This window comes from Equus asinus, chromosome X (assembly GCF_041296235.1).
Source record: "Equus asinus isolate D_3611 breed Donkey chromosome X, EquAss-T2T_v2, whole genome shotgun sequence".
Taxonomy (NCBI): domain Eukaryota; kingdom Metazoa; phylum Chordata; class Mammalia; order Perissodactyla; family Equidae; genus Equus; species Equus asinus.
Window position 1 is genome coordinate 124,783,510 of NC_091820.1, and position 13,790 is coordinate 124,797,299.

Here is a 13,790-nt window from a genome sequence, read left to right on the forward strand (position 1 = left end):
TTATCAGAAAATCCTTTCTTGGCCACCCTATATAAATTTGCACCTCACCCCTGCACTCCCTATTCCCCTTCCCTGCTTAATTTTCCCGATTAATTTCTCTTTGTAGTACTCATCGCCATCTGACATTATACATGTAACGTCCATATGTACATGTACCCACGAACACATAACGTGTGTGTGTATTTGTTCCGTGAAGGCAGAGATTTGGTCTGTTTTCTTTGCTATAGAACAGAACTCCCAGAATAGCACCTAGCACGTAGTAGATGTTTAATAAATATTTGTTAAATTAATATTGTTGAAATAGAGGATGAGAGGAGTGAAGAGTGGCTCCAGAGCTTGGGGCCCAAATGATCGCGCCACTTCCTAAGGTGATATTCAAGATTTTTCAAAACGAGGATTGGGACTTCCCTGCTCCAAACCTCCAGCTGGAGTCCCTAAACTGATTTGTCTATTGCAGATTCAGAGAAGTCCTCACTCCCTCTGGGGCCCACGGAAGCCCGTGACAAGTCCACAATCCTAGGGGTCTGGGCTCCTCTTCTCTTCCCACGCGGGCAGAGGGAGAAAGTAGTGATGAGCCAAGCTGGCTCTTTCAGTTCCTGGGGCTGAAAGTTACATCGGCTTGATCCGAGCCCCACAGCTGATGGTTTAGACCTTATTGACTCTGCGTGTGGTTTCCGGGCAAACAATTGGCAGCCTACTTTAAGAGACAATATTGCTAAGTGCTTTTTTTTAATGCAAAAAGAAAGAAATAAAAAAGAGCTACCTATTTTCCTCATTCCTGCAGGTGCCCAACCCGATTGACTTGTTGGAGTGCATTTTCTGCATTCTTAATAGATAGCTAGCAGGAAATGCCTTGTATAGCCCCAGCTAGAGGGGTAGAAAGTAGTGAGGGGAGGGTACAAAATCCCCAGCCCCTGCTTCCGCAAGCACTGAGCGGCTTTAAAGCGGGCCAGGCAGCTGTGGGCGTCAAGACGCATCTTTGCTCAGCCACAGCATCTTGCTCCGCCTCAGCCGATAGTCAGGAATTAAGGTAGGCAAAGCTGGGGACTTTTGGAGGGGAGCAGGGATGGAAATTCAACTGGGAAGGAATCAGGGCGGAGGTGGGTGAGCATCGCATGCTTTGCACAGTGAGATACAATCTGGTCCCTTTGGGGGCTTTCTTCCAAGTGATCATTCTAACAACCTCTCTGACTCCCCACTCCAACCCCGGAGTGCTGGGTACCATTTTGCGGAAGGGTGGTAAGCGTGTCCGTGCAGGCAGACTGTGGTAGAGTTGAGCCCAAACTGCTGGTATTAGATTCAGTGTTAAAATATTTGTGCAGAAGATTGGGCAATATTTCAAGGTCTGCCTGGAGCAGTTGCTGTCTTTATATTTTGTGCATTGCGGAAATTGCAAGCTACTGTGTACTTTTGTAATTATGCTCTTCTAACTGCACAGCTGGCAAAGCTTGGCCTTGGGGTTTTGTCTGCAAGAGGCTTTTACTACAAGCCAGGCGCTGATACAGAAACATCTTTTCCGGGGAAGTCCCACCCTTTTTTCCGCCTTACTTCCAGCTTTGCAGCATCCCCTTCTCCTAAGCCAGACCCATGCCACCAATTCACACACGAATAAGGAGACCCTTCACGGAGGGCTCGTTTGACGACGCAACTGCTCAAGTTTCTCCAGAGGTTCAGTGAGATGCAGTTCTGCAAAGGATTGAGCCAAATAACAGTTCTCAGAATTGTAATATCTCTCAAACACCGATCCTCTCCATTGAGGTCTGAGCGCAGCCCAGAGAGTTGCTTGTGAGCTGGATCCAGAGAAGGAACCCATGGTTTTCCTTTTGAATGCGTGTCCGGGTGTTTAGGGTGGAGGAGAGGGGCAGAGGTAGTGCTTGTGGTTTCTTCGCAATCCCCGGTTGCCTATTTCTGAGCCTTCCGAGGTGGTGGGACTGAGACGTTGCTCTGACTTTCTCTATTTCTATCCTTCCCTGGCTGTGGCCCGCTGGCCTGTGGTTTATATGGTCTCTACCCAAGGAGAGTAGGAGTGTGCTTCCCGGCGCTGGTGTCCAGGGTCCCGCCAGCTGCTTCGCTCGTGGCTTCAGAGAGATTTAGCAAAGACAGACTGCAAGCTGTGCCAAACCTGAGCCTAGAGCAGTGGCTACCGGCAATTCCGAGAGTAAAAGGGCGAGTCCTACAAAGGTGCTACGCGGCCCTTGCAGGCAGAGGCCTCAAGGAGAAGCCCCAAGGGAGTGCGCGGCTGTTGTACCTGCGTTCCCTGAAGGAAACCAGGTGGCTGGCTTAGGGTCCTGGCTTGAGGTCCCCTAGAGATTAGGGGCCAAGACCTCGCATTTGATAGAAGGGGAGACTGAAACCCATAGGAGGGAAGGGACTCTTAGTCCTCCCAGGTAGACAGTAGGGGACCGTGGGAAAAGGACAGATATTGAAGCCAGAGAAACCTGGGTTCAAATCCCAGTTCTGCCACCACTTAGCAGTGTGGCGTGGGCAGTTTATTTCACCTTCTCTAAGTCCCAATTTGCTCATCTATCAAGTGGGGATAAAACCTACTTTGAGGGCTGTAAATGTTGGAGAAAGTATATATACAGTTTCTGGCACTGAGGAGGTATTCCATAAACTATAGCTTTAGAAAAAGTGCTGTTTCCATCTTTTGGTTTTTTTTTTTTTTTTGAGGAAGATTAGCCCTGAGCTAACATCTGCCGCCAGTCCTCCTCTTTTTCCCGAGGAAGACTGGCCCTGAGCTAACATCGTGCCCATCTTCCTCTACTTTATATGTGGGACGCCTATCACAGCATGGCTTGCCAAGCGGTGCCGTGTCCGCACCCGGGATCTGAACCAGCGAACCCTGGGCCGCAGAAGCGGAATGTGTGCCCTTAACCGCTGCACCACCGGGCCGGCCCCTGTTCCCGTTCCCAAGTTTACCATTACTTTATAATTCATACCACCTTGGCTTTATTTTTTTTTCGCTTTTTTTGAAATATATTTGACGTATAATGTTGCGTAAATTTAAGGTGTACAAGATGTTAATTTGATAAATTTACATATTGTAATATGATTGCCCTGTAGCAATAATTAGCCCCTCTATCACGTTACATAATTATCACTTCTTTTTAGTAGTCAGATAAGTTCTAGTCTCTTAGCAAGTTTGGTGACTATAATACAGTATTTTTGTTTATAGTCACAGTATTGTGCATTAGATCTCTAGGGCTTATTTACTACTCGTTGCGAGTTTGTACCCTTACACATCTGACCTGTCCCCCTACCCTCGTCCTTTGGCAACCCTCATTTTACTCTCTGTTTTTACAAGTTTGGCTTTTTTAGGTTCCACATATAAGTGATATCATACAGTGCTTGTCTTTCTCTATCTGACTTATTCATAATGTGCTCAAGGATAACACCTTTGATTTCTAGGACTCCGAGTATCTAAATATATCATGTGCTTTTTCACTGAGGAATAATTTACCTGCAGTGAAACGCACAGATCTTAAGTGTACAATTTGATGAGTTTTGACAAAGGTATCCATCCGCAAATATCCTTCACCTTCGTCAAGATGTAGGACGCTTCCAGCACCTCTGAGAGCTCCCTCATGCTGCTTCCCAGTTTCCACGCCACAGCAACCACTGTTCTGACTTCTGTCGCCATAGACTATTTGTGCCTGTTCCGTGTAAGCGGAACCATACAACATGTGGGCTTTTGTGTCTGGCTTTTTTCACTCAACATAATGTTGTTGTGGTTCAGCCGTGCCGTTGCGTGGATTGGTAGTTTGCTCCCTTTTATTGCTTAATATGATTCCATTGTATGAAAGTGTTGCAGCTAGTTTATTTATTCTCCTGGTGATAAACATTTGGGTCGTCTCCACTTTTTGGCTACTATGAATAAAGCCTCTAGGAATATTCATTTTTGTGCGGATATATGTTTACGTTTCTCTTGGCTATATGTCCCTAGCAGTGGGATTGCTAGGTCATATGGTAAATGTATGTTTAACTTTATAAGAAACTGCCAAATGGTTTGTCCAAGTGGTTGTTCACATGTTTTTCGAGATAAAGATACAATCGACTCATTTTTCGGGTAGCGCCTGGTTATGCTTAGCATGGCTCTCACCCAGGAGAAGCAGATTAATGTGGTCTATTGAAGGCGTCTGTAGACAGCCTAATCCAGTTGTGAATGGGGCTAGAATGATTCTGAAAGGAGAACTTTTAGAAAGGGTCCCCTGCTCGCTGCCAGATTCCTTCCCTAATGTCCCCATCATAATCTGTTGACACTTCTAGCAGAACCGTGAAAGAACAGGCTGCAGAAGTCATATACTTAAATCTCCTCATTTCACCCAAGAGGAATCTGAAGCCCAGAGAGGCTTTGTGGTTTCCCCAAAGTCACAGCTGAGAAAACCCCAGGCCCTCTGACTCCTAATTGGTGTGATTTCCATGCATTGTACTTTCTCTGCGTGAAATGGCATTCAATTATTCAGCCATTGTTTACTGAATACCTACATTGTGCTAGGTGCTGGGGATAAAGAAATGAATGAGAAATGGCTCCCATCCTCAAGAATCCCATAGACTAGAGAGGGAGACAAGCTATTAAACTCGAATCTTTCTTACTATATTCACAAGGATAAGTAGATTAAAGATATTCTTTAGACAGTGCATAGCTGGTCAGATTGGGTAGCCAAAGGTAAAGAAGCATCCAAACAGGCTACTTCTCTAGTAATGAAAGGCCATAGCATCTCTTGAGTGCCCAGTGTATGCCAGGTCCTGGCCTGGGTGCAGAAGGACAGGCTGTGCCCTCGAGGAGCTCACAGGTAGGCTGCAACGATGGGGGCCAAGTTTAAGGCAATTCAGCCAACAGCTATTGAACATCTACTCTATTGCAGGCACTGTTCTCAGTGCGGAGGTGATGGTGGTGACCAGAGCTGACGATCTAAATCTTTCAGGTGCTTTTCATCCACGTGCCACAATATATTGATGTAAAAAATGTTTTGTTTCTCAGATATGCATTTGGTTCAGAATCTGTCTGGAGGCCTTAGGACTTACTTGTGTCGTTTGTAATTGTTAGTCTGTAAGATGGGGTGGGGGTGGATGCAGGACACCATCACACGTAGATTACAGCATCAGGAGGAGTGGGAGAATTTGTTGTGTTTTATTCTCTTGCATGGAAGTGGTCAAGATGGAAAGCAATGCTTATTATGAAAACCAAAATTGTCAAGACCCGCTGCATTGCTTTACTCAGGCTCCCCAGGGGGCCCATGCCTTTGTCCAGGGGATTCTATACGCAGTAATGGGAGGAGGAAGGCACTTCCCTAAGAAGGTAGGTTACTCCGCTATTTGGGCTCAATGTCCTTTTTTTAATTTTCTCATTTCGTGATGCTCTCCTAGTCTTGTTTCTAGAAGAATTCTCGTTTGTAAGAGAGGGTCCCTTCAGCGCTTCCTAGAGCTCTGTCCCGTTTCCTGAACACTCATCAGACAAGGCTCCTCCGCTGGTCCTGAGGCCAGCACAGCGTGGTTGTTGAGCTTCTTACAACTGCTCAGGAGCTCAGTGGCTTCCTGGGGCCCCAGGGAGAACCTGTATTCGATAGGAGTAAACTGCTTGCCCCCAAGGATGCCGCTATCCAACCTATAGCCAAGCCACTGGGAAAAAATAATGCCAGTAACATTTTGTGTTTGATCCGCAGCTGCCACCTGTGTCACCATGGAGGAAACGGGGAAGACTGCTGTCCAGACGCAGAGGCCTGTAAAGACTGAGTGGAACTCCCGGTGTGTCCTTTTCACCTATTTCCAAGGAGACATCAGCAGCGTCGTGGATGAACACTTCTCCAGAGCTCTGAGCAACGTCAGGAACCCCCAGGGACCGAGCCTCCCGAGCCAGAGTGAAGATGTGATCCTGAGGAATGGTGAGCATGCTGGGAGGGACGGGGCTGGAATTCTCTATCAAGTCTATCACTGAAAGACCAGTTCTCTGATGCCCTTGATGCACTTAGACGTGTATATTTGCTGAAGGGAAGTCACACTGTCTGGTGGGAAGCCGCACCCCTTTCTTAGAAGTTGAATGTGAAAATGGACACTGTTTAATCAAATTAGTTTACCTATTTCATTATTTCCTCAATTGTGTTAAAGGCTGGGTTCATTGCTCAGTACACAATGAGAATAACACAACTGTTTGCTATTATCACTATTATCAGTCTTGTTATTAATTGTTATTATTACTACTGTTACTACAACTATTGGCCTGACAGGGCAGGATTCATGATAAGAGAAAGCATGTCCCATGTAGGTACACCCAGCCTCCTTTCAACTAATCGTGGATGGTCTGGTGAGCGGGCTAGGGTCAGAGGGAGGGAGGTGGAGGTCTCGCCACATCCCTCTCTCCATCCTTAACAGCATCACGGCTGTCTATTGCACACACTATTTGGTAATTTTGTTAAAATAAGCATTCTTTCAGCTCAAAACAGTTATTTCAAGAGAGCTATGTCAAAATGTGCTCATCAAAATATCCAGGTTTGGAGAAAGCCGTAAAAATTAAGCTGGCAGGGACGGCAGGATGACTTTCGTGGACCCTAGACAGCTTTGCCCTCAAAGGCACCTTCCTCCATATGTGCCTTATGAAAAAGGACATTTTGTGACTGCATTGGTATAAAAACAAATCTAATCCAGGCTGGATTCATTTTTATGTATTCATTATCATTATTCATTGTTTTCTTCTTGATTTTCAAAGAAGTTCAAACATTTTCCTGGGATCCTGAAAGTATTCATGGGCCCTAGAAAAATATTCATCAGGCCCTGGTGCCTGCTGTGCCTCATGGAGACGTCACCCTGCCAGCTGGACGTGCATTGATAGGGCTCCTCATCGCGTTTTTGAAATGTGCAAACAGACCAGAGTCTGGTGGATTTTAGAGTTCCTTATTGTTGCCAGGCACACACATTGAAAGTCTTGCTCTCATCGGAGGATGCGTATGCCTGTGCAAAACAGCCAAGTGGGGCCTCTGCCAGGTGGGGAAAGAGCTTACCTGTTTTCAGACACCATCGCTCCGTCTTTGCCTTTTGGGTCTAGAAGGGGGTTGGTGTATGTCTGATGCACTTACCTTTGCAGAGTTTACTTCTCTCCTAGAAGTTACTTTTCTGGTCAGGAGATGTGACTTTTCTCAGAGACTCTTGTGGGTTAAGTAAACATGTGAAAGAGGGTGTGGTAGCAGCAGATACTAAAGAAAATGGTGTAGAACTGGTTGTTAAAATGGGCACAAGGAGCTGAGTGGAGAGTGGGGAGGTGGTGTCCAAGGCTGTGCTGAGTATTTCAGAGCAGGAGCAGGAATGACTGTGATTTTGAGTCATTCGGGGAATTTACATGTGGTAAGAGCTGATAAATGTGTTAGAGGGGTTCAGAGGATCTAACTGGGTCCCCAGAAGGGTCAAAACTCCAGTCTCTTTGTGCACGGACAAATCTGCCGACTTTGGCTGTTTGACTCTTTGATTTAGTTCTGCCTTCATTGGCTTGGCTTCATTACGCTCACTCCCTTGTAAGTACCATCAGTCCATAGTCCCTCACTTCCTCTATCCGCTTGCCTGGCAAAACCAACTCTCAGCATATTGCCCCGTTTCTCTGCTTCATTTTGCAGCAAGACTCAAAAGTGGTGTCCATGCGTGCTCTGTCCTCTTCCTCTCCTCTCCTGCTCTCTAGAATCCACTCCAGTCAGGCTTTCATCCCCATCACTCCCTGAAACCACTCTGGCCAAGGTCAGCCAGTGACCTCTGCTTTCCAAGTCCAGTGCTCCTTCTCTCTGTCCTCGTCTTAGTTGACCCATCAGTAACATTTGCTGCAGCTGATTGCTCCCTCCTCTCGGAAATACCTCCTTTCCTTGGACTCCAGAGCATCGCACTCTCTTGGTTTTCCTCCTCCATCCCTGGTTACTGCTCCTTCGCGGTCTCCTTTGCTGGATGTCCTCCTCTCTCCAACTTCTAAACATTTGAGGGCCCCAGGACTCAGGTCTGGATCTCTCTACACACTCTCCCTAGGGGATCTCTTCCAGTCTCTTGGTCTTAAATGCCATCTATATGATGATCAATTCCAAATGTATATCTTCAGCCTAGACTGGATTTCAGACCTGTCTATCCAGCTGTCTACTTGATACCTTCACTTCACAAATCTAACAGGAATCTCAATCAAAACAGGTCCCAAGCAGAGCTCTTAATCTCCCCGTCACCCTGCTCTGGCCACAGTCTCCTCCATCTCAATAAATGGCAGCTGCATCCTTCCAATTACTTGGAGTCAGATTTAACTCTTCTTTTTCTCTCGTACCCCACATCCAATCCTTTGGGAAATTCTGTAAGTTCTACCTTCAAAATATATCCAAGATCTGACCACTTCTCCCCACCTCTGCTGCCATCACCTTGGTCTGAGAAGCCATCATCTCCTCCTGGATTTTTGCAGTAGCCTCCTAATGGGTCTGCTTGCTTCCACCCTTGCTCCCTTTCAGGCTATTCTCAAGATAGCAGGTAGAATGATACCATTAAAATGAAAGTCATATAATATCACTCTTCCGTTCAACACCCTCCAATAGCTTCTCATCTCACCTGGAATCAAATTCAAAGTCTTTAATGGGGACCCCCTCATCTGGGACCCTGTTATCCTTCTGATCTCATATCCTACTACTTCCCGCTTTACTCAATCCAGTCTAGCCTCCTTGTTATTTGTAGAACATGCCACATACAATCCTGCCTCAGGCCCTTGGCACCTCCTCTTCCATCTCCCTGAAATGCTCTTTCCCCAGATAACTGCACGACTTCCCCTTTCTTCATTCACATCTCCCTCCGAATGTTACCTCTCTAGCCAGGCTTTCTCTGAATGATCTATTTTAAAAAATAGTAGCCCCTACCCTGTCACCCTCTGTCTTCTTACTTCATTTTATTTTCTTCTTAGCATTTGTCACCACTGGGCATATTATATATTTACAAGTTTCTTTCCTGTTTCCTCCTACCCTCCAGACTCTGAATTCCATGGCAGCAGGGACTCAGTCTGTTAACTGTTGCTTTCCAAGTATCTAGCCCAACGCCTGACACATGGAAGGCGCTCAGTAAATATTGCTTGAATGAATGCACTTGTGATTTGGATCACGGGGTATTGATGCCTGCCACAGATGGAGGCACGTAGAAAGGGAATACGTGTGGTGCGTGGCTTTAGAACCAGGTAGGCTGAGGCCAGGCCAGCTCCACCATTTATTAACAGTGCAATCTCAGGGCACATCACTTCATTGCTCTGTGCCTCAGTTTCCTCATCTCTAAACCTGAGTATCATTTAACTACAGGAGGAGTCAATGAGATGATGCTTGTTGAGTGGCACATAGCAAGTGCCATGTAGGTGTTGGTTATTTTTATGGTGGTGGTGTGAAAGCTCAACATGTGTTTTGTTTTGTTTTGTTTTAAAGATTGGCACCTGAGCTAACAACTGTTGTCACTCTTCTTTTTTTTTAAATTGCTTTTTCTCCCCAAATCCCCCCAGTACATAGTTGTATATTTTAGTTGTGGGTCCTTCTAGTTGTGGCATGTGGGACACCGCCTCTGCGTGGCCTGATGAGTGGTGTGATGTCTGCACCCAGGATCCGAACTGGCAAAACCCTGGGCCACCGAAGTGGAGCACACGATCTTAACCACTGGGCCACGGGGTCGGCCCCCTCAACATGGGTTTTTGAATAGCTAGAGTGGACAGGAAGGCCTGCATTCAAAACATTAGGATCACAGAGCAGTGGCACCCTCCTGTAAGACTTTAGGTTTTCCAGGGGCTTCTGCTGTGTGGCAGCTGTGCTGTTTCCTATGCTTGCTCACTTCACTCTGTATTCTGTAAAGCCCCTGCCCACTAAGGGAACTTCGACATGGCCTTGTTTCTTGCTCAAGTCAGCCTTCCTAAGCCAAACAGAGAGGCGGCTTTCTTCTCCACCTACCTTCTTGGTTGTTCCATTTTCCCTGTGAGAGTCTCACAGATCCCTTGGCTGTGAAGATGTTATCTCCCTCACAGGCAAACGTTTGTCTGGCTGATTGAGCAAATGGAGGAGAAAGCCTGTCTTCCTCAAGGCCCCTCTTATCATGGTTAGGAGTCAAGTTTCTCATCAGTTCTCCTGCCGCAGGGAAGGGCCCCAGGAAAGGAGACCAGTCCCCAAGCAGCTCTCACTGGAGGTGCTATGAGATACATGTAGCTTCAAAAATGATGATGGCAAGCCCATAAAGTGGCCTTTGATTACTGCCCGTTAGCATCCTCTCAGCCCCTGCGGGCCAGCCCCAGGCCGCCCAGCCCCAGCTGAGGCCTGCCCAGGAGAACAGGCTCCCATTCACAGGCTCCCATCTCCGACTTGCCCACATTCTAAGGGCGCTCTGTCAAGCCAAATATGCAAAGCGCAAACACAGAGACCCATGTGGCTAGGAAATGCCATCGAATTTCCTGGCTGCTTCTCCCAAATCAAAGTTGTTTTTTTATTTACTTACATAGAATTTATTCTGGCTGTACTTCAGAAAAGAAAACATAAGCTGAAAGTATCTTTGAATTATCTCCCTTTTAAAAGGACACTGGGGATTTCAGAGCGGGTAACTGGAAGCTTCAGCAGTTACCATTTCTGGGGGCGGGGCACAGTCCTGGTGCACAGCCCGCTCCATGTTCTTCCTGCCCCAGCCCTGAGCCCAGCCCCAGGCCTGGCCGCTGAGAGAAGGTGAGAGGGCGTATACCTGAGCACCCAGAGGCCTTTCACAGCCAGGTCCATCTCCTTCTCTCTCCCTTCTGCCACAATCCCCCACGGAGGGGAAGAAATGCTCAGTTTCTTTTCCTTTTCTTTTTTGCTGGGGAAGATTAGCCCTGAGCTAACATCCATGCCCATCTTGCTCCAATTTATGTGTGGGATGCCTGCCAAAGCATGGCTTGATAAGTGGTGTAGGTCCACACCCGGGATCCGAACTGGTGAACCCCAGGCTGCCGAAGCAGAACACATGAGATTAACCGCTATGCCACCAGGCTGGCCCCTCAGTTTCTTACTTAGTGTGAATATCTATATGAGATATAGTCATGCTGGTTGTTTATGGCCCTTGTGAACACTGACAACTTCGTGTCTTCCTTTCCGGTAAGGAGGAGGAATCTGCACCAACATGCAGTGAGCTCCCACAGAACGCCAGACACCATGCTACAATTACTGCATTCACTTCAGTCTTCAAGATCCACTGTGATTTACAAAGGCCCAAGATGGGCAAACTCTGGTTACGGTGTTAGAAGACAGGAGAGTGGTTACCTTTGAGGGTGCTAGTGGCTGGAAGGGGGCATGAGGGGGGCTTCTAGGGTGGCAGTCGTGTTCTCTTCTTTGGGTGCGCATTACCCAGGTTGTGAAAAGTCCCCCAGCTGCACACTTAGACTCGGGCAGTTTCCTGCATGCGTGCTGTGCTCCACAGAAGCACTTTACAATGGATATTAATACCCTCACTTGACACAGCAGGGAGGGCAAAGGAGGAGACAGGTCACACAGCCAGTGAGCGACAGAGATTGAGACCCAGGTCAGTCAGACTCCAGAGTCAGTGTCTTGACTATCCCATTGTCCTGCCTTTGTGGACCCTGACAACACCCCAGCAAGAGGGTTAATGCCCGTAAGGACCATCACTAATAATGTTTATAATGGCTAACATTTACTGAGCACTTCCTGTTTGCCAGGCCCTTTGCTAGGGGCTGTCACATGGATTATCTCATTGAGGCCTCACGCCAACCTATGCATTAACTCTCACCATTCCCAGTTTCCTGGTAGGGAAACTGAGGCTCAGAGAGTCAAGTGACTTATCCAAGATCTCACAGCTAGTAAAGGGCAGCTATTCACAACCAGATCCGTTTGATTCCAGATACTGAGCTCTTAGCCACTTTCAAAATACTAGCACATGTTCTGTATTTCATCTCCATTTTCAGTTGGGAAAAGGAACCTGGATAGTCAGTAAAAGACTAGGTGCCCCAGGGAGGTGGCTGTGAAGGAGGAGGTGGGACTGAGCAGGCCACCCCGGTGCCCTGGAATAGGACTGTCTCCTGCAAGCTGTCCCTCTGTCTCTGGTGTTATATCGACCTCAGCTAATACAAAGAATATCCTCTTTGTTTCTGCGGTCAATGAATGAAAGACAAGTGCCACCAGCCAAGAAGGCAGAGAGAGGAGAGTCAACGTGTGTAGATTGGGCAGGCCAAAGTTTGGACTTTCACGGTATAAGATGGGACTGTATGTTCAGAGGGTTCTCAGTTTGAGCCTCGTGGTAAAGCAGGATTTGTATCAAAGGCAGAGACAGATGGGAGAGAGAAGGAAAGAAGAACGGATGGATGGAAGGAAATCGGGCGATTATGGACCGGTCTTTCACAACTGACTCAGATTCACCAAGTCAAGTGGTTTCTTCAGTTTTTACTTTAAAACTATTTCTAATCACAAAAATAATGTGTTAATTTTTGAAAATTTAGAAGACACACTTAAGCGTTCAGAACACAAACCCGCTTGTGCATCTGTGCACACATACTAAGTTTTACAACATAACATCGTTTTGCACGGAATGAGTTATAACTTGTTTTTTTAATCGACAATAAGTCATATACATCTCTCTAGGCCATTACATGTTCTACTACAATATCATTTTAATGGCTCAAGTATCCTTTTTATAGATGTACCAAATCAATTAAAATTCTTGGACATTTAGGTTGTTGCCAATCTTTCAGCATATTATAAATATCACTTTGAGTATCCTTGTAGCTAAATTTTTGCATGCATCATTGATCATATCCTTAAAATAAATTGCTATAAGTGGAATGATTGGATCAAAGGGTATGCACAAATTTTAGGGTTTTGATATATACTGACAAATTGCCCCCCAGAAATATCACACCCATCTGCCACCTCTCCAACCCCAGAAGTGTGTGAAAGTGCCCAGCTCACCGCAGCCTTTGCAATATTGGGGAGGCACAGCCGGTAAGAGCTTGAGGTTTGGAATCAGAATCGAACAGCTCTACCGCTTGCTAACTGTGTGGCCTTAGGCAAGTTACTTTAACCACTCTGAGTCTATTTTCTCATCTGGGTTGCTGTGAGGATCACATGAGATCATGCATGCACAGCGCTAAGCAAAGTGCCTGGCCCATAGTAAGTGCTCAATAAACCAAAGATGTTCTAGCTTTACAGTTGTTCCTGCCCACCTCTGATGTATTACCCCTGGGAAGGGACATACACTGAGCATAAGCTCCTGAAATATCTACTCCATCCTCCACAGCTGCCCTGAAGTGCTGCTGCTACTGCGGGCCTTGGCTCAGTCCTTTCCTCCCCTCCCCACCCTCTGGCGCGAGGTGATGAGGGCAGGGAGGATCCTCAGGCCTCATACTTGACCACTGTGCTTTTTCCTAGGTTGACTACCTGGAGGGTTGCAAATCAGGAAAAAAATGTGAATGTCATTTTTTTCTGTGTGAATGTCAGCCCAAACTGGGTTTATAAACCAAAATAATGATCAGCAATAGCTGTCCCTTATTGACTGCCTTTTATATACCAGGCACTGTGCTAAGCCCTTTTACATAGATTGTCCCATCCAGTCTCACAACAGTCCCGAGAGGCTCCGAGGTGAGAGTGGATGTGCTCAGTGTCCCACAGCTGGGAAGTGGCAGACCTGGGATTGGGCTCCAAGCCTGTGTGACTTCAAAGTCTGTGCTCTCAGCTGCTTTGCATGCTGCTCTCCTCAAAATAGATTTAGTGGGGAGGGTGTGTGTTTGTGCACGTTTGAGTGTGTACGTTTGTGAGTGTACATGCGTGTACGTGTGTTTGTGTACAAGCATG

The 13,790-nt window shown here is 46.8% G+C and overlaps 1 protein-coding gene across 2 annotated transcripts in view; it reads left to right on the top strand.

Moving 5' to 3' along the window:
* The first annotated feature begins 892 nt into the window (after nucleotides 1-892).
* VGLL1 (vestigial like family member 1) overlaps nucleotides 893-13,790 on the top strand; it is a 32,717-nt gene continuing 19,819 nt past the window's right edge. For both annotated transcript variants that reach the window (XM_070502784.1, XM_014832763.3), the window contains exons 1-2: nucleotides 893-1,030; nucleotides 5,664-5,882. In XM_070502784.1, the coding sequence (XP_070358885.1) occupies nucleotides 5,681-5,882 (202 nt within the window). In that variant the 5' untranslated portion in view covers nucleotides 893-1,030; nucleotides 5,664-5,680. The remainder of the gene's footprint in view (nucleotides 1,031-5,663; nucleotides 5,883-13,790) is intronic.